This window comes from Trachinotus anak, unplaced genomic scaffold (assembly GCF_046630095.1).
Source record: "Trachinotus anak isolate AG129_WGS33_773 ecotype Australia unplaced genomic scaffold, CSIRO_AGI_Tana_v1 ptg000018l, whole genome shotgun sequence".
Classification (NCBI taxonomy): domain Eukaryota; kingdom Metazoa; phylum Chordata; class Actinopteri; order Carangiformes; family Carangidae; genus Trachinotus; species Trachinotus anak.
This window is the reverse complement of record NW_027273869.1, coordinates 20,082,095-20,102,722: the sequence shown is the minus strand read 5'-3', so window position 1 is coordinate 20,102,722 and position 20,628 is coordinate 20,082,095. Positions and strand designations below refer to the sequence as shown.

Below are 20,628 nucleotides of genomic sequence, written 5' to 3'. Positions count from 1 at the left end.
CTTTTTACCACCAAGGCCAAAGAGTCATCGAGTTTTCACTAGAAACCAAACAGAGAAACTGATTGACTGATAAGAGCCACAGAGGGAGGGGTCCATTAGTGAAGGCCGCTGAGAGCTGCTTCCACCGCAAACAACCGAAGCTCTCAGTTTAGCCTGAATCTCTAAATTTATCCCGGTTGTTCTCGTCCTAATGAGCTCATCTGTGTCTGTGATTTCACGTCTGATACTGTGGCTTCTCCTGTTCTTCTATTTTTAACTGAGGCCAAGAAGCCTTCAGCAGCTGCAGTGATATCTCTCTTCACTATCACCCCCTCCCTCAGCTCTGTCTCCACCATCAGATATTTAACAAACGAGTCCAGAGACTTTAGATTCCCTCAGTTTGAACAACACAACTCGGAGTGAGGACAGAGAACTAATTGTCCAGAGAAAAGAAAAACACTTCAAACTCTGTTCTCTGGCTGTTTTCCTCATGTGTGAGCACAAATCATCACAGTGTAATGAATCTGTCTGTGTCGCTTTCCAGGCCTCTCCTCCGCCCGTCGTAACTCTTCTCCACCCCCCCCACCCCACCCCCCTCCTCCACCTCCTCTTCCTCCTCCTCTGATGTGTGAATTATTCATCTGAACACTCATACTTTATTTTGAAATACCTGCTCTACCTGAGAACAGGAAGAGGTCTGTTATTCAAACGTTAAATGATGAACAGACTGAATCAGAGTCAACACGTCAGCCAAGATATGAAGTTATTTTAATTCAGACTAAAATCTGTTTGATAAGTTATTAAAACAACATGAGGTGATGAATCCTGAGGCTGCATCACATCTTCTTCTTCTTCTGTGGTATCTCTGACAAACTGAGGCCTGTGGTCGTACACGTGTCATTTCCACTAAAATGTACAGTGGCTGGAAACATGCAGCCAATCTGAGAGTCACTGCGTAGTGATGGAAGATTCATGGGGGATTCATGGTGTAGTGATGGAGGATGAATGTTATCCAGTCTATAATATATATATCAAAAATTAAATGAAGTTTGGTTTGGACCAAGTCGCCTCTGTTCATTTTCCTTTACTTCCATCAGTGTTTATTGAAATGTGCTGATGTATCTGTACATATATACTCCACAGACTCACTGCTGTGGTTAAACTCTCCAAAAAAACTTGTATCTCTTGTGTTTTCAGCTTCACGTTCACACAAACAAATATTCTGACAGTGAAGTTGACCTTCCATCAGAAATTAAACCATAATTCAAAACACAACAGAGCCGGTGTTTAGTTATAAGAGAGGTGAGCAGAGATCAGTGTTCTCCCTGAGATGATGGAGAACATTAACCTGATCCCGCTCAGTTCCCTCTGATAGCTCTGTGTTTGGTCTCCTCCAGCTGCTCTGACTGAGTCTGGGACACACCAAACCAAAACCAGGAGCTAAAAGAGGCTGAAAATCTGCATAGAGCTGCAGAGATGTTGATGAATCTCTGTGGGTTTGTCAGGAGTCATTGGGGACCCTGTGCAGTGTTTGACCCGTGGTGCCATATTTTAAAGAGTAGATCCTGTATTGTTTCTGCCCCGTGTGACTCTAGACACAATCCAGCTGACTTTTTTCACACTAATTAAAAGGTGAGAACCATGAAGCTTCAAATGATTAAACTGATGTATTGTCCTGTGAGAAAAAAAAAAAACTTCATGAACTTCAGATTAAATCCAGTCACTCGTGTTAATCTTTGACCTGGTTTAGCTGCAGGACCAACATTTAAACTGGTTTATTCCCAGTCCTCTTCTCGTACAGGAAACTGACCCAGTAAACTGACTCTTATCTGTGTGTGTTTTTCTCTGCAGAGCTGTAAAGAAACTCGCTGTTCGCTCTTCCACCCGTCCTCCAGGCTCCAGGAGGACGCTGGCTGTGTGATCCACCCCGGCTCGGGTTACTCTCTCTGGGTGTGGAGCCGTGCGCTGAAAGCTCCTCTTCCTTGTTTTGATTGTGAGCAGGGAGAGGCTCAGACTCCCCGACTCGGGGTCCAGGATGCTGAGACTCTGCTGGCTCCTGACAACATGTCATCATGGGACACATAGTCCCGACCGAGCTAGGACGATGACGGGAACATGAGTGAAGAGGTTTTAATGATGAGCGGCTGAAAAAAGACTCATGATAACAGTCAGAAAAAATCTGGAGAATAACAACTGAAGAGGAGGATCTGTGGGTGGTGCAGCAGTTTGTCCTGAGGGGGGAGGAGAGGACAGGTCACAGGTCACAGAGGACAGGTCACAGGTCACAGAGGACAGGTCACACACTTTACCTCAGGCTCAGGGGTCTGTGTCAGAAACAGTTGAGTTAGTTAAGAAACAGTTAATCTTTTAACTGTTAACCTGCCCACAGCTTTAACCCTGAAGTTGTCAGATCTACTCCAGGTTTCTGTGTATTTGATGTTGTGTTCCTTTGTAGAAGCTCTGTGGGCAACTTCCTCTCCTGCACTGTTTATACCTGTACATATATATATTTATATATATGTCTTAGTGACAATAACTTCTAACTTTAGAAAACATCAGAACATTCAGAGCAGTTTGAGACAAACTAACAACCATCAGAGGAAACTGCTGCTTTAGTTTCATGTTGGTGTTTCAGTGACTCTTCAGTTTTCTCTGGTCTTCACCTGCACAGGTGTTCCAGGTTGTTCCTCTGCTCACACACACACACACACACACACACACACACACACTCACTGTGTGTGTGTGTGTGTGTGTGTGTGTGTGTGTGGACCATGAATCTGCAGGAGCAAAACCAAAACCAAACAAAAGAAAATATTTTTTTAGCCTTTAATGATCAAACACTAATAAACTCCAGATTTTTATTTTCTCTCTGAAATAAAAACAGAAGAATTTTGTAAAAAGTTCATTTTTACAGTAAATGTGTAAAATAAAAAATGACTTCGCTCCGTCTGCAGGTCCAGGCTGAAGACGGTGTCAACGTCAGACAAACAGCTTCACACCTTTTCATCGAGTCCACGTCGAGGTGAGGGACCTGCAGACGCCTCCGGTTCCTGTCTCTGCTCAGTGGACTCCTGAAGTCTGAGAGGTCACAGACTGTCCACCCTGCACTTCATCATCCTCTCAGCGCTGGAGCAGATAGAGGTCTCTCTGAAACCACATCCACTCTGAAATACTGAAAACCTGCAGCTTCCTACTTTTATATTCAACCTCTGTGGACGTTCAGACATTAGCTGGATAAAAAACCAGTTTCCAATCAATCAGCTTTTATTTCACTGATCAGTGCAGTCCACATTGAGGTGAAGAGCCAACCACAGTAAAGATTCCATGATCCGGACTGATTCCATGTCGCTCAGATCATTTCTGTCGTCACAAAGCCGCTCACAGATTTATGCAGCAGCTGATCCTGGATCAGCGGTCCTGCTAGATCCTGGTCCTCCCCTCCCGGGTTCACTCAGTCAGGGTGAGCGATGAACATCTCGGCAGCAGGAAACAAGCCATTCATCGTCCCAGGATCCTGTAAAACACATCCAGTGACAGGAAGAGGGAGGATCTGCTGCAGGTATTTGAACTGTAGGAGCTTTGTGTGAAGGTTCTCAGTTCAGGTGGACGTGGAAATGATTAGTCAGACCTGCAGCCACGCATGGTCCAGGAAAACAGCTCCGGCTTTAAACACTTTATCACCAGGAAACAGAGAAAACTGTCACTGCAGCTTCTCTGGGAAAATCAAAAGATGCAGTCAGAATGTTAACAATTTATAAAACCTACAGCAGATTTTATCATATGAGTCAAAATAATCTAACAATTGAAAGATGATTATTCATCTTTTATTTGTAGCTTTAATCAAAGGTGAAATGGAGAAAGTTTTAGTTGTGTTTACAGACAAACACAGGAAAGTTTCCAGGAAATTAGCTGGAAAGTAGAAAGTATTGCTGAGTATTTTTACAGTGTTTACTGTAAAATCTTCTGGTCACTGCTGCTGTCATCGAGCTGATGCCCAGACTTCCTCTAAAACCACCACAGACACTCAGAGTCCAAACCAGACTCTAGTCTCCTGCAGGACTGGAAGCTCTGGGGTGACTGTACTGGGAGCTGCCAGTCCTACAGTAACAGGATTACTCAGAGCATCTCTGTGGAGTTATTTATAGGCTGTGGTTTGGTGAGCTCAGATGCCAGCGTGAGTGTCAGATGAAGAGGAGGAGAGCTGACTGAAAGATGACACAGGATTTGGCTGCGAGGTTGTTTTTAGGAAAGATTTCCACCTGACAGGAGCAGACGAGTCTGCTTCTTCTTCTTCTTTTAATATTTCTCCTGTTGGAGCTGGTGCTGCTGGTCCTGGTTTTGGTGCTGGTCCACATGCAGTGTTGCTGCTGCAGGAGGCCCAGACCCAGACCCCGAGTCTCCACCCTGAAGGTCTGAAACTACAGCAGAGATCATAGAGTGACTGTGAGCTGAAACTGGTCCTTCAGTCCCGCAGGAGACTGATGTTGGATCTGTGGTCTCATGATGCAGCAGCTGGTGTCCACACTGAAACATCATCAGGCTGACACAGTGGGTCTCTCTCACATGAGCAGAGAGGTGTGTTGTTAGTTTGTGTAGTTGTTGTGCGGATTGTCTCTGCTCCAAGCAACAGACACAAACAGGCCGATCAACAGATCAGAGAAGAAGAGGAGATCATTTCCAGCAGAGACGACGTCTGCCCACCACACCCACAGCGTTACATAACAGAGACAGGAGGACGACGCCGAGCAGCTCCAGCTTCACAGTGACGTCACGACCAGGCAGAAGCTCACAGACTCTCTCTGTCTCTTTCCTGAGGTTTAAATGACTGAACAATGACCTTTTTTCTTTTCTTCCTTCCTTTCCTTTATTATTCCCTTCTTTCCTTCCCACTTCCATCCTTCCTGATGTTGTCACCTGAAACTTTTCTTCACAGTGAGCTCAACAGTTCTTCATTTTATTAATATAATCTGGCAGCGATGACTTGTACGACAGTGTTGCCTCCGTGTGTGGTTTTACAGCTCGGCAACAACAACATGATTCTTCAGTCTGTCCTGTAACAAACAAGATCATAGGTCGTCTGTCAGCAGGTCACTATGACCCATAGTTAGGTTCTGTTGCTCGGCGACATCTAGTGGTCGTAGAGATGATGACAGGAGCAAAGGGAAAAGTGCGGTGACGTAGTTTATAGAGCGACAAAGTCCACGTCAGGAGGAGGTTGGGGTGGATGGATGAATATGACCCAGGAGAGCGGTGTTCGATTCCCATGTGACAGGAGCAGTTTATGTTGTTTCTATTATCCATGACCGTTCGTTGTTATTACTGTAACCATGGCAACAAAGATCGTCTAATGTTGAGGAAGAACTTATTTTAACCCAAACCACCATCTTTTCCTGAACCTAACCAAGACATGACTGTTATTATAGTAACCATGGTGACGAGGAGAGGTACACCAGTCCACGTGTTTATTATTGTAACCATGACAACCAAGGTCTGCTACACCTGCCACCATAGGGGCGCTATTTCAGGAGAAATGACCTGTATGGTTGTTCAGGTTTAGTTGGAGGACTGGTTGGAGGACTGGTTTGGGGACTGGTTGGAGGACTGGTTTGGGAACTGGTTGGAGGTTTGGTTGGGGGACTGGTTGGGGGACTGGTTGGGGGACTGGTTGGAGGTTTGGTTGGGGGACTGGTTTGGGAACTGGTTGGAGGTTTGGTTGGGGGACTGGTTTGGGGACTGGTTGGAGGTTTGGTTGGGGGACTGGTTTGGGGACTGGTTGGAGGTTTGGTTGGGGGACTGGTTGGGGGACTGGTTTGGGGACTGGTTGGAGGACTGGTTGGGGGACTGGTTGGAGGTTTGGTTGGGGGACTGGTTGGAGGACTGGTTGGGGGACTGGTTTGGGGACTGGTTGGAGGACTGGTTGGGGGACTGGTTGGAGGACTGGTTGGGGGGCTGGTTGGAGGTTTGGTTGGGGGACTGGTTGATCAGGTCTGTGTCTGTCAGCGGGTTGTGGAGCTCTCCTGCCCCCCTGTGAAGAGAGCTGCACAAACATCATCAGATGGCGTTAACATATTTGATGTGATGATAAACTCACTGTAGCTGCAGCTTTTCGTCCACGTTCATGTTGCTCACATCACAGAAGTCCATTTAAAAAATGTCAGTTGTTGAGCTGCAGACTGAAAAGCTTCACACCCAGATTCTCACCCCAACACAGAAGACCAGTGTGAGGTTGTGGTTTTCTAAACCTTCATCAGGAGCCTCACAAACATGAACCAGTGTACAGATCAGATATAATGTGTTGTCAGTGAGTGTTTTTCTGCAGCAGGTTTTGTTGCAGGATTTCTTCACAGCTAGTTTAGTTGATCCACTGAAGACACAGAGGTCGGTTACATCCGCTCCCACTGATGAAATGAAAGTCTATTTGTGCCTCTTACAGACACTACTTGGACTACATTTAGTTTCTTTTTCTGTCTCCACGATCTGGTTTATTTTCTTAAACTCCAGCGTCAGACAGCAGCTCTGTCTTTCTTCTCTTTGTGGAAAATGTCCTGCAGAAATTAGCTCTCCAAACACCGTTTCCAAAACGCACAAATTGAATAATTCGGCCCAATTAGCTGAACAAACACACACTTTCACGCATGTTAATGGGATTAACGAGCTGCTCTTAACTGTCTGTTGACATTTGTGTCTTTAAACCAACATCCTCTCCTGTAACGAGGCTGCATTGATTAACTCCTAGCAGCGCGGATGCTAACGGAGTGGGACACGTCCAGCTGAAGTCTCTCCAAAAACAACCGGACAGTGTTTGAAGTGTGAGCGAGCGTCCGGCAGACCTGAACAACAACACCAAGGTTTCCAGGCCACCAAAGAAGAAGAAGCTTCAGCCTGAGAGAGGCAGAGGAGAGTCTGCATGGAGCCGGTACAACCAGCTGATTAATTAACTGCACTTTATTTCAGAAAGTGGAGCAAAGTCCCTTAAAATGAATGAGAGATGGGTTTATTTTGTGCCTCGTAAGTCACAATAAATCGGTGAAGAAAGTCATTTTCCTTTCTTTGAAAGACAACAGGTGTCATATGGAGAGAGCCTCACTGTACAACATCAACCTGCTCTCTATAATATTGGTCCATTTATTATGTATGTTTACAACTGTAAGAGTCATTCAAAGAGACATTTGAGGAGCTCATTGAGCTACATTGTCGTTGTTGTCCTCTGATTGGCTGGTTTTCCTCCAAGGTGAGAGCCTGTAGCCTTTATACGGTTTGTCTTTGTGAAGTTTGCCTGATGAGGGTCTGAGGACGATTCGTCGTCAGGTTTGACAGGTTCAGGATTCTGTGATTTTCTTTCAGAACACACCTGTTTACACCTGGTATAAAAACCTGATCTGTATCCAGATACGTAATCCAACCTGATTTTCATTTCCAACAAAACTTTAACGTCTGTCCAACGTGTCATTAGAGTCCAACGTCTTTGAAGGACATCCAGCGCTTGCTGGGACGAAAGAGGAAAAGACACCTATTTGTTGTCTTTCAAGAGTTAGATGAGAAGAAGAAGAATATCAGTGTAAGAAAACCAATGAAATATGTTGGTTTTCAGATATAAACAATTCTTCACAATCTTGATGAAAACATAATCCAGGCAGCATCATGTTTCTGTTGTTACCTGTTAAATTAGTCTCCTAAGAGTCCTGCACGGTAGGCCAGGTGCTTCAATCCGATACACCTGGGTGTTGTACTCTGGGTGAATGATGCCTCAGAAATCACAGGTTTGATTCCACAAAAACTGATTCTCAGCTCAAACTGGCCCAAAGTCGCATCCACGATCCAAATCTGGCAGCTGTTGTATGTTTCAGTGCCAGAACACAGCCGAGGGTGCCGACACTGACCCACAGTTGGCCCAACTACGCAGGGACAGTACTGACGTGAAGGTTGGAGCGTTCCTGATCAAAGCTGGATGAACAGGAGGAAATTCAGAAGTAACGAACTGAACAAGCAAAGACAAAATTAATCTGTCACTGCCACATTTTTATTGATGCCAAAATAAAGTCGGTGCATCACCTTCCCTCCTCTCTCCACTTTAAGCTGATGTGCTGTTAAATCTTTACTTCCATCACCTTGAAGTTTCTCCTCCCTCCTTCTTCATCCCAGCGTCTTCCTGATTCCCCACCATCCTGGCGCCACGAGCAAGGATTTTTTCTTCTTTTTTTCTTCTCTGTCAAAGTTCCTCGCTGCTCCAAGCCTGTGGACTGGACTGTTGTAACAGATACGACGGGCAGAAAGTTCAAAGTCCTCCCTCCCGTTTTCAGTGAGCGTCCTCTCTGTGAATAAAGCCTCCTCTGTGAGTCCGGTTTGCAGCCTCATTGTGGCGTCGATGGGAGCTGACAGTGCGTTTCATCAGAGTGAGACTTCAGATGAAAGCTGTCTGGACCTGGGTCAGGACGGGGGAGGAGTCCACTTATCGTCAAACAAACGAGCAGCGCTGCGTTTGACAGTCCAGAGGCCTGAAAACCAACGAACCTGGAGCCGCTTCAAACACGGGGCTTTATGTAACTCTGCTCTGTGCTCAGTGTTATTATGAGATGTTTTATGAAAGTTAACATGACTCAAGATGAGCTCATTTTTCATTTTCAAGTGAAGTTTACCATGGAGATTACAGTCATGGCCTGATCAGCCTGTTGGGACCCCGGTAACCCCCTCGTTCATCCAGCTGTCCTCTTTGTAAAGATTCTGTCTGCTGGAGTACTACTGAGTGGGATCATTATTATATATTATTATGTATCATTACATATGCAACACAAGCACAACTGAAACTGTTTTGTAAGAACTGAAGAACATTTCATCATCGTCAGTTTCCTCCTCTCATCTATTATCTACTGACTTCCCTCTGTTTCTTTTGATATTTTTATCTTTATTAATGAATTTAAACTTAATCACAAGAGAGAAAATCTTCTTAAACAAAGAGACTGTCCTGTAACAAACGAGCCCACAGGTCATCTGTCAGCAGGTTATTATGACCCACAGTTAGGTTTTGTTGTCAGGTGACATCTAGTGGCCGTAGCAAATAAAGCTTCTGTTTTCTTGTTAACTGCTGTTGTTAAACTACACATTAACACGAGGACCTTAAAGCCTGCTCCACAGATTTAGCATTGCACTGTCACACTCATGATGGACAGTTAAAATCAATGCAGCAGAGTCAGCTGTAAGTCAGAACGGCAGCACAAGGCTCAATCAGTCACAGTTAGGTTAACAGTCAACAGCAGAGAAACACAAGAAACACAAGAAACTTGTTGACAGAGCAACAAAGGTCTCCAGCCAGAACTCAATCAGGTCGTTTCAGTCGTACATGTGGTTCTTTCCCCATGAAAACTGACCACAGGATGTGTCATTCAGTCGATCCACCACTTTGGTCCAGACTGTTTCAATATGTCACAGTTCATTCATGTTCATTCAGTTAGTCTTTCTCTGCCTGCCACCTGTCATTCAGACCCTGCCACTCCCACCTGCCCCACACACCCCTGCTCACCTGGTCCTCATTCCCTCGTTAGCTCCCAGGTAGATACTCAGGCCCATCTCACTTGCAGCTGTAGCTTTCTAGCCTTCACTCTACTTTTACCCCCTGTCTGTCTTCTGTCAGCCTTTTGCCCGCTCCTTTTTACCACAGTCACTTGGTGTTCCAGTCATTTACACACCTCCACCTGTTTCATTCAGTCTGCCCTCCAGTCCTTTAACACGGTTGCAGTACCAGGCTTTGGCCACCAGATGTCGCTGTTGAGACTGAATCTAACACTTTGAAACGATGAACTTTTTCTGGCACAAACAGTTCAGTTCTTTAGAAAACTGTGTTTCCTGATTCGTTGCACAAAAACCCTGTGTTCTAGGCATCAGAAAATGATTCGCCTTTCACAACCAGCTGTATGTGTGTGTTTCCATCTCTTTAGAAAGCTGGCCTGTAGCTGGTCATGGTGATCCTCTGTAAAAGCTGTTAAGGCTTTGTTGATCTTTGTGATTACATGTCATCTTGGCTCTGGCAGGTCCGAAGATTCGTGGGAGGTTCTGAGAAACATTAATGCGAGGGAAAGTGTTTGGCTGATGTGGACGGAGCTTTTAGCACATTCCTCTGCAGCAGAACGTAGACGTGGTCTGGGTTCAGTCCTGGTTTGTCCGCGCTTCGCTCTCCTCCTGCAGAAAACTGGGCAAACTTAAAGCCAGTCAATCAAACGGGCTGAATCTGAGTCAGCAGGTTGTGGATTCTGCCATGCTGCCGATAGCTGAGCTGGCTGTTACTCTTCTCCCTTTCTCCGCTCTGAAGAAAGGTACTTCTGTTTTTAAAACATGCTCTCTGCTTTTTTTCTCTGTAAGGAAACCTCTCAGGAAAATCTTGACCTCCACTTGGAGTGTTACAAAGATTATTTAAACACCAGCTTGCCACAGTGGTAATAATTACAAGTTGTTTTAGACCTACTACTAAAATCTGATGAGCTTATTGATGATTTTATGTGACAAGTCCAACCACATTATTTGGTTGACCCCCAGTTTCATATAATAACTATAACATATAACCCTCATTGTGACAGTGGAGAAACAGAGCTAAGACTAAGTGCCCAGTTAAACCAGTATTTATGGCAGCAAACTTCGGACTGAAATCAATTAATTGAAATGGACCTGCCATAATTTGTGGATTTGCTCATGAGAGGAAAATAAGTGAGTTCAACTGTGGTGAACAAAGCTCAGACTTGTGGCCTTGACCAATCGTCTCTAAAGCACAAAAATATGTTCAGCTCAAAGTAAAGGATGAACTACTACGACTGGTTTAAGGACAGTTCTGATACAGAGTCTGTGCAACAAATATGTCTCTTTCTTACACTGTGTTGTCCAATTAAAGGCTAAGCTAGTGAGGCTTGCAGTTAGCAAGCCAGGCTGCCTGACGGTGTATTGAACCTGGCTGGGGCTAGCATGTTCATAGATACAGGGGGGTCAAAAAGTCTGAGATGAGAAACTTCTTTCGGTCTTTACACGACTTCTGTCATCTCCTGTAGGTACAAACAGAAACACCATCAAAGTCTTCCAGGTGCGACATCTGAAACTGAGCTGTGACTTCTGTAACAAAGGTTACAGAAGTCCAGAGTCAGTCCCCCACCACAGCGTCTTTGCAGCAGGTTAAATAATAACTTTTCCCTTCTTCACCAGTCGACCTCTCCACCTACCACCTCCTCTACATCCATCATCCTCATCTCGACCTGGCAGCTGCTTCCTGAAGACACTGACAGCCTTTATGCCCTGTGGATTTTGTGGCTTAAGGTCTCTGCCACTCTGTGCCCACAGAGCGTTCTTGGAAGTCCAGGGATCCACAAAGCCTCGCGGCTGCCTCAAGCCTTCGGCCCACGCCGCAGAACAGTAAACCTGGCAGAGGCTGAGACCAGACTGTGGTCAGCCCCAACCCTCAGAGCTGGAGTCACGATCTCCTCAGTGTGAAGGAAGTCAACACAGAGCTACACGAAACCCCCGGCACACAGGCAGCATCGCATACAGGAGGCCACTCATGATGCCGAATGACTACAGCTGCTCTGTTTGATAACGTCTCTGGACAAACTGATTCAATATTTGCTGTTTGATTATAAAGTTTGACTCTTTTGGGTGAATTCTGGATCATTACAATCTGAGTTTTTGTCCATTTCTGTGACACTGTACTCATCAGAGAAGACGATATCAACCCCCACCTTTCCATGTAGAGACACCAACAACTCCAGTGTGTCCCCTTAAAGCTGGTATTGATTTCCAGGTGTCCATGTGTTCACAATCAGGACTCCAAGGTGTCCATGTAGAGAACACAAGTCCACGGACTCCCAGGTGTTCACATGGTGATGATAACGAATGGTAATGATTGACTATTGACTCCAAGACGATAACGACTCCTGGGTTTCCATGTAGAGACAATATTGACCTCCAGGTGTCTACAGAAAGACAATAACAGACTCTTGGGTTTTAATGTGGAGATGGTAACAAGTCCAGGGTTAGGGTCCAAAGACTGAAAATAATGGCCCCACACTGAGATTCTTTTTCCTTCACAGCAGGACGTGATTACTCTCGCACCATCTTTTGACCTCAAACATCGCATTAAAACTCAACCGTCATATTTTCTGTGTAGCGTTATGTGTGAGAGCCATTAGCAGGGCTGCACTTCATGAAAAGTATTTCATCTGCAGTGGGAAGTCTCCAGTATTTCAAACATTTATGTCGGGCAGAAAGCACAGCCAGTTATATTTTAATGGCCTCTGAGTTCTTGTCGATTTTGCTTTCACAATGAGCTCCACTGGGAAGCACTAACTTTAACTTTCTGTGGAGTCAGAGAGCTCGAAACCCTGAGAACGTTTAAATGTATTTCTAAACAGTCTTTTAATTCCCACAATAAAAAGCTGCAGTATATACTGAACGTCTTTGTATGGAATTGATTTCTAAAACTATAACCTGTTTCCTGTCAGAAGTGCTCTGTAAGGAGCTGCTCACAAATAATGGAAAATGTTGCTGCTAAGCGAGCACTAATAGTTGGATCCGGCTCATAAACATGCAGCTGTATATTAGAATTTAATTAACCATCAGAATCACCAGCTTGAGTCCCATTTTTCTGCTGTTTGGTTTGGAGTGAGTTTCACATACTTCAGGGTGAAGTCAGACTTTTTTTCATGTATCTGTAATGATTTTACATGTTTATGACTGTGACTCATTGAAAAGAATGTTTTCCATCACTGAGTGAGGTCTTTCTCTGCAGCCACCCACTGCTCCGTCTCCTCCACACACGCCCAGTTAACGCCCGTCAAACTCTACAGTACCTCCACCTCTCACACTGGAACACCAGCCTGCTCCCAGCACGCTGCCTGATAATGAGCCAAACATCATATTATTATAATGAGCTTCCACCTTCTACCTAAAGCCTGCAGGTTAAACACACATCATCCCACTTGGCCAAAGTCCAGCTCAAAATCTGAGTCATCTAAACATCACTGTCAACTGGGTTTGTGCAGTTCAGTCATAAAGTTTATTCTTAACCAACATTAAGAGTCTTCAGTCATGTCAGCAGCTCTGAGAGGGAGCACTTTAGCATAATGCTAACTAGGTCTGCAGCTCACCATTATTTATAAAGTCACAGTAACTGTTTAATTTATAAAACATCTGAAAAAAAAAAGTATGTCTCACCTCGGAGTAGAGCCGCTGCTCCTTCATGTCGAAAGGAGCCAGTTGAGGTGGTTCTGGCATCAGGTCTGGATGCCTCCCGGGCTCCTTCCTGTGGAGGTTCTCCAGGCAGGTCCAACTGGGAGCAAACCTCCGGGTAGACCCAGAACCTGCTGGAGGGACGACAAATCCCATCTGGCCTGGGAACAACTCGAGATCCCCCAGGAGGAACCGGATAACTGGAGAGAGGGACCATCCATCCATGGGTCTTATGTTGAGACAAAGAGAAGTTCGTGGCCTTTGTCAGGATGACCCTGAACAGTTAAGTTCTTCTATATACTGCAAGTGTGGCTGAGTTTTGACCTCTTTTGAATCAAACAACATTTGGTCCAGCTGCCAGAGTCCTCACAAGATCATTTCACAGCAGTCCTGATGTCTTTGTGTTGGTACCAAATCAAACTCTGACTCACAAGGCTTTAAATGCACTGACTCCTTCATAGAGCTCCAGTCTTGTCCCTCTGCAGACTCCGTCGTGCCCTTTTGATGTTGGTTATTTAACTGTTCACTGATTTAACAGAACATCTGTCGGTGGTCGAACCTTTGCCCATCGAGCTCCACGTCTTTAGAATAAACTTCCTCTGCACATTCAGCTGACAGCTCTGTGGAGACGTTCAAATACAGTCTGAAAAAACATCTTTTAATAAACTTTATCTTGATATATTCTCATTATTACCTGTTTGTGTGTGTTTCTACTTATTAAGTGCTGAGGCTTTTTTGGTGATGAACAAACTGAGTTTTAAATACAAGAAAGTACAGGTACCACACACTGGGTCATGTTTTACGTATTTTGACTGAATTTCAGAAAGTTTTATCCTAAAGAACAGTCGGCCTTAAAGGAGCTAAAGTTTTACTGCTACATAGCTAACATTAGCATTAACAGCTGAGGTTAGCTTCTTCAGACTGGAGGCTACAGCGACAGGCGGCCGGGCCCAGAGCTAGCTGGTTAGCATGCTAACCTCAGTAGAAGAAAAGTAGTAATAGAAATAAAAGAAGAACGAGTTAACATTAGTGTTTATTTCCACCTCTGGAGACAGATGTTGGTGAGTAAAGAATAAAGTTTGATGCTGAACTCACGTTTCTTCTAGACTGGTGAGTAAACAGCTGCTAATGCTAATGTTAGCTATGTAGCAATAGCTCAAATTTACTAATAGCTCCTTCAGTAAAGTGGGAATTTTCCCTTAAAGGTTTGTGAAGAAGGGAAAAGATTATCAAAGGTCATTTTCAGCCTCATGACCTTCATCAGGTTCTTTCTTACCTGATGAAGACAACGAACCAAAGCTACAGCTCTGACAATAACAATAACTCATCACCTGATTCTACTTATACAACAGTAGAGCTAAAAGTAGAAGCAGTAAAATAACTAAATCACTATTTGTGCAGCAGGATATTATTCTGGTCTTTGTTGGGACATTTTGTTAAAATTAAAAATTCTAAATTAAATGTAGAGGTTGTTGCTTTATTGTCTGCTCATTTTAAATGATACTTCTTGAACTGATTGATTATTACCAGTGTGAAGCTGATTATCAGCAGCTCGATGTCTTAGGCAACACTGCCACCACGTGGACAGATGACGCAACAGCCGCAGCTTCACAACCATCAGGATGGAGGGTGGCGTCCACCAGAGGTCAAAGGTCAGGGCAACTGGGCTCCATCTTTATGAACCATTCAACTGAATCTGACCAGATGTTTAATTGTTTACAGATGTTTAGATAATAAATCTGATGTAGCTGCAGAAATGTCTCCAGGTGAAAAATGAAGGGTTTTCATTTTATTTTAGACAAACTCCTCTTGTGACTTTTTAAAATAAAATGTATTAAACATTGAAGGATGACAGATGGTTTTCTGACCCTCATTTCATTGGGAAAACTGTTGACATATTTTTGTGCATCATGTATAATAAATTGTCCCGATGGGAGACAAACTGCAGTAAACCAAAGTTATTCTGTTGGTTTGTTAGTTCTCATTTTAACAAGTTTAAATATTTCTCAACTTTTCACAATGAAAATGTTAAAATAAAATCAGGTGGAAATCAATCTAAATATTTTTAAAGGTGCAAATTTAAAAGTTGTTTTTGATTTTTATATAATTCAGTTTTTAAGCTTTGTTGTATGTTTCATTTAATGGCTTTTGATTAATTTATTTTTCTTGACTTTGTTTCCAACATCAAATTTTCTCTTTGTTACAACTTAATTCTCAAAATCTCTATTTTCCAAAAACAAACCCTACAACTGTCACTGTTCAGAAACAGAAGTCAAAGTTTATTACACTAAAAACAAAATGAGTACAGAGGAGATATAACAAATACTCAGGTCTTTAACCTTTGGTTAACAAACTAGTTTGACCCATTTAAGTTGGTTATTGTTCATTTATTCATTTAACTTTTTCTGCTCAAACTTTTGACTTTATTCTCAAGCGTTTCCTTCAGGAACTCTCGATCTGCTGTCGTGTGGTGTTGAGGTGCGTTCAGGGACAAACAGGATGAATTTTATTTTAAAGTAAAAACCACTCATATGTGACGTCCCTTCTTCTATTATAGAAGTTTTATTATTTCCCGCACAAAGTGAAAAAACTGGTTTAGTAGAAGGTGTTTGGTCTCTTGGTGGTGAAGCGGGGTTTGTGCTGGCGACGCAGGACCCTGTGGGGCAGAGGGAACTTGATCTTGGAGTCCTGCAGGAGGAAGCAGAGGGAACAGTTTTCAGGAAACTCATTTTAAATGGGTCAGAAAATCCAGAGTTATTAATCATGTCGCCAGTTTCTGAACCGCCAGGTTTGAAGATGGAAGCTGGAAATCTGGAAGAGGAATCTGGCTTTTTGTCTGGCGGGTTTTTAAACTGGATCTGACAAACGTGGAGGCAGTCCAGAGAGAGACCCGCCGCGTGCTCAGAGAACAGAAACGTGTGTGGACTCACGTGGAACTGCTTGATGGCAGGTCTGCGACACTTGTTGGCGGGGATGACCTGCACCTTCATGATCTGGATGGAGTGGGCGCGAGCACGATGGCGAGCTCCCATATCACGATCTGAAAGACAAAGACGGTTTCACACATGTAGACGAACTGCACGATGAAGTCTCAGAGGTTCACGGAGTCTTCATCAGGTTTTATTCATCCTCCAACAGGAGACAAAACATCACTGTATCAGGTCTGTGTTTCACTGTGTCTTTCTAAACCACACACATGATGATGATGACGACGACGATGATGGTGACCTTCTCACAGACCTGTACTTCCAGCTGTTTGTTTTGGGTTTGATATGAAAACTTGCAGCAGCGACGAAACTAAAACCAACTCAACTACTGGAAACTGGTCTAGTTACTAGAATAACTAGTGAACAGTGTTAGAGCTGCAACGATTAAATCAACACATTAGCAAATATTTTAATAATTTAATCTTTAGTCATTTTTAAAGCAAATGTGTCAAATATGAGGATTTGTGCTTTTCTTAATCAAACATGACGATAAACTGAATCTTTGTTTGGCTCTGTTGGTCACAGACATCTCAAGATCCATCGATTAATAAAACATCAGCAGATTAACTGGTAATTAAAATGATAATTGCAGTACTTAATGGTAGTTTATCTCCTGAGCTGACAGAAAAACTAAAATAATTATATATATATATATAATTATTTTAGTTTTTCTGTCAGCTCAGGAGATAAACTACCACAGAACAAACCTCAGTCTGGACTGATCCAGATCCATCCCCTCCCGTGTTCCTGTCTCTGACTCATTACTCTGATAAAGCCACTGATAGAAATGTCAGGATTCACAGAGTCTGAAATCTGTTTCATCTGCAGCATCAGAATTTAACGACACCACACGACCTGCTGCTCATCAGGTCTGACAGTGAAGTTACAGTTAAACTCAGACGGATTCAAAAGATTCATGGGCCATGATTTAAAAAACCCAGTCGTCTTTTTAGTGACAAATTATTCAGCTTTGGTTCCATTTCTTTCAGGACAGGAAATAAAAACTGAGGAAATATTGATGTTTAATTTCTGAACATGTAAAAACTAATTCTATTAAATCTGATCAAAGATCTGTAGCCCTCATATCAAACTTGTTTTTGAAGATGTCAGAACATTTCTTCCTCTGCTGCTTCAATCAAACCAGTTTATTCTGTGACACACACACACACACACACACACACACACACACACACACACACACACACACACGATGAGGCGTTCACGGTCAGGTGTTGACCCTTGGATTCACTTTCTAAGGCACCGCAGCAGCAGAGAAAGGCGACAAGGATCAGTTTTCTGTCTGCACACCAGACACAGTCAGACCACCGACATGATGTGACCTTTGGGTTTGGGTGCAAATGTAGAGACTTCATTCATCTGTTCAATCACATGTGGATCCAGTGCAGGCTTGTCGGTCAGTAAATTGTGGCGTGTGTACTCACAGCACTGAGTGACGGCTCCAGAGGTGGTCAGGTCTCTGTACTCTCTGTACATGTTGTGGGTTCCGCTGCGAGAGTCGTAACGCAGCCAGATACCGAAGTTCTTCACCTTCAGAGGGGTCTTCTCATGGACCTGGACCAGGACAACAGCAGCAGAACGTCAGAATTCACATATCAGCAGGTTCACTGAACAACTGGAGGGTTTGTTTTTAATCAAGCAAACCGCCAAACTGGACTAAAGGTTCGTTATAATTCAGTCACATGGATGAAACCACATCATTAGAAAACAGCAACAACCCTTCATCATGTGAGTCACACAGGTTACAGGCTGCCCACACTGAACTGAACAACAGGTCACAAAATAGAAAAATAATCAAACTGTTTTATGACTGATTAATTATTCAACTCACTGTTTACACAAAATGTCAAACAGAACCAAGTTCCAGCTTCTTAATGAGGCTTTGCTGCTTTTCTTCATCTCATGTGATGATTGAGATTAAATACTAATGAAAATCAGCTGCAGCCTGAGTTCAGGGTTTGATGTTAACGTGAAAAACCTCCAAAGAGATTTACAAGTGAAGGACAGTCTGAAACATTCAGACAAACACTGAGACAACAGGACGTCACTGTCTGAACGTCATTACACAGGGAATGACAGATCTGAACGCTCCTCTCACGGTGCCTTCACAGACCTGACCACTGACAACAACAGACTTCAAACTCAGGTCTGAGGGCTCAGTCCAGAGGGTGAACATCACCCAGTCACCACTTTAACCTGTGCAGCCTCCTCACAGCGACAAGCTGAACCTCTCATGTGCTGACACCTACCAGGCCACAGTAGACTGTCTCTCCAGAGGCCTTCTTCATCTTCCTCAGCTGGGAGACGAAGTACCAGAAGCGGGACTTGGCCACGACATGGTTGGGGGCAAAGATCCTCATCCGGTACAGAGGAGGGGCAGGGTTCTTGGCAGAGGGCAGCAGACGCCCAATGACTTTATACTCCCTAAGCTGTGTGCAGAAAAAAACGCTGTTAGTATAATCACATAAACACTGAAGTGCACAAGGCGTTCACAGTCCCAGGTGTTGACCCTTGGATTCACTTTCTAAGGCACCGCAGCAGCAGAGAAAGGCGACAAGGATCAGTTTTCTGTCTGCACACCAGACACAGTCAGACCACCGACATGATGTGACCTTTGGGTTTGGGTGCAAATGTAGAGACTTCATTCATCTGATCAATCACATGTGGATCCAGTGCAGGCTTGTTAGTAAAATGTGACCTAATGAACTTAACTTTCACTTCAGCCACTTTATCTCTTTTATTCATCAATGTTTACTTTGTGTGTTTTTCTCTGTATGTGACATTGAGTCACTTTAATTGTTAAGTGTTCATATTTTAGAGTTAAACCTTTATTTACACAACAATTGATCCGTTATTTAATCTACAGAAAATTAATATGCAACTATTTTGATAATCCATGAATTGCTTTAGTCAACTATCTCCCAGTGTGAGGACGTGTGCACTTCATCAGATACGTTACAGTAAACTGAAGCTCTGGGTTGTTGACTGTTGGTCAAAGAATAAAAACATCACTTTGGACTCTGGGAAATAAAAATGATATTTTCACTGTTCCACAGCCTAAAGAATCAGTCAATTGAGAACAGTCTGCAGATTAACTGATGATATTGATCGTGACAGAATGAATGCCTCCTTATTCAGCCTCAGGTGTGTGGGTTTCTTCATGGCTTAATAAAGTCATATTTTACAGGAGTATTTTTGGTGATTTATTGTATGACATTAAATAATCTTCCAGTATGATGAGATCAGAAGGTGATTAATGTTGTCTCCAAGTTTTACAATAAAGTGTAAACACAGTCCCCAGGTGCACACAGCACTATATGCAGAATTAAACTAAACATAATAGGAGGTTATTTATGTTTAAAATATCTGAGGCAGTCTGTAACAGGTTTTCTGCAAAGGAAAAACTAGTGACCCAGACTAGTGATGTCAGACGGTCAATTTTAACACGGTTACTAATCTATTTAGTGTTTAGTGAGAAACAGCTCGTCTCTAACCGTAGCTGAATATTTATAATTACACATCAGAGTCAGTGAAACACACACCGTCCCGTCTCCGCACACCGTCCACATGGTGCCGCGGACGCCATGTTGTAGCCGCAGAAGCTCTGGGACCAAAACGCTTTAAACTATCGCTTTAACGTGGACTTTTTAGAAACATTTACCCATAAATCGTTAGAATATAACTTTATATGAATATATCTGCTCTTTCTGGTCGTGTGTGGTAAGATGAAATGGTTAAATAAAGGGTTTTACGTACTGTGCCGGACGCCTTCATGGTGTCTCTCGCTCACTGCCACAGTAAAAGAGGAAGGAGAAGGGCGGAGACTGCGCATGTCAAGAGGACGGAGCGGGGAGGGGGGGGGCGGGAGGAGGGAGGAGCGGCCTGAAGATGGTTTCATACTCGACAGGGTGGAGCATGAACACACACATTATTATAATGTAGTTTATAGTCTGTAGTTTATCATTTGTACAGTTGATATTTTACAGGGTCATTAGAAAATAATTAAATTCTGATTTCATGTGATGGATTTGACTGTTTCTACCACAGTGTGGAAAGAAAAGTTAGAGTTAATAGCAAACTGTTGTATTATTCTGAAACCACTGGAAAGTAAAAGCACCAACACTATTTAAAACCTCTGTTCATTAAATACATCTCTGTGAAAACAGATATAATTTCAATTAATCATAATCCAGTCCAGGTTTCACAAGCGTGTCTTTTGCGTCAGATGGTCAGAAACTTAAAAACTGCACTAAAATGCAGCATTTGCCCTCGTTACTTTCCACCACTGGTTTTAACACTTCATAGAGATTTCACAAAATGTAAATATGGGCGTTTAAACAGAGGAAAGGCTTTTAATTTGATGTCATTTTATAACTAAAAGAAAAAAGTTTCTCTCAATTTTCCTACGAATCAGAAACTAACTTCAGGAAAGTCCGCCAACATA

At 43.4% G+C, this 20,628-nt stretch overlaps 2 protein-coding genes and 2 non-coding genes across 4 annotated transcripts; all 4 read right to left on the bottom strand.

Annotated features, from left to right (window-relative positions):
* Positions 1-4,787: 4,787 nt before the first annotated feature.
* On the bottom strand, positions 4,788-9,654 carry LOC139635573 (protein TsetseEP-like). The gene is made up of 5 exons (XM_071503042.1): positions 9,630-9,654; positions 8,993-9,100; positions 7,860-7,923; positions 7,170-7,266; positions 4,788-6,016 (listed from the first exon to the last, which is right to left on the bottom strand). Exons 1-5 carry the CDS (start codon positions 9,652-9,654, stop codon positions 5,501-5,503), a joined length of 810 nt encoding a protein of 269 aa, XP_071359143.1. The 3' UTR covers positions 4,788-5,500.
* A 6,059-nt stretch (positions 9,655-15,713) lies between these two features.
* rpl18a (ribosomal protein L18a) lies at positions 15,714-20,054 on the bottom strand. Its single transcript, XM_071502064.1, has 5 exons — positions 19,941-20,054; positions 18,434-18,613; positions 17,609-17,738; positions 16,110-16,219; positions 15,714-15,867 (listed from the first exon to the last, which is right to left on the bottom strand). The coding sequence occupies exons 1-5, from the start codon at positions 19,956-19,958 to the stop codon at positions 15,775-15,777; spliced, it is 531 nt and encodes a 176-aa protein (XP_071358165.1). The 5' UTR covers positions 19,959-20,054; the 3' UTR covers positions 15,714-15,774.
* On the bottom strand, positions 17,394-17,525 carry LOC139635595 (small nucleolar RNA SNORA68). The gene has a single exon (XR_011694267.1). It is a non-coding gene; the product is annotated as a small nucleolar RNA SNORA68 (small nucleolar RNA).
* Positions 18,684-18,815, bottom strand: LOC139635594 (small nucleolar RNA SNORA68). The gene has a single exon (XR_011694266.1). It is a non-coding gene; the product is annotated as a small nucleolar RNA SNORA68 (small nucleolar RNA).
* Positions 20,055-20,628: the final 574 nt, after the last annotated feature.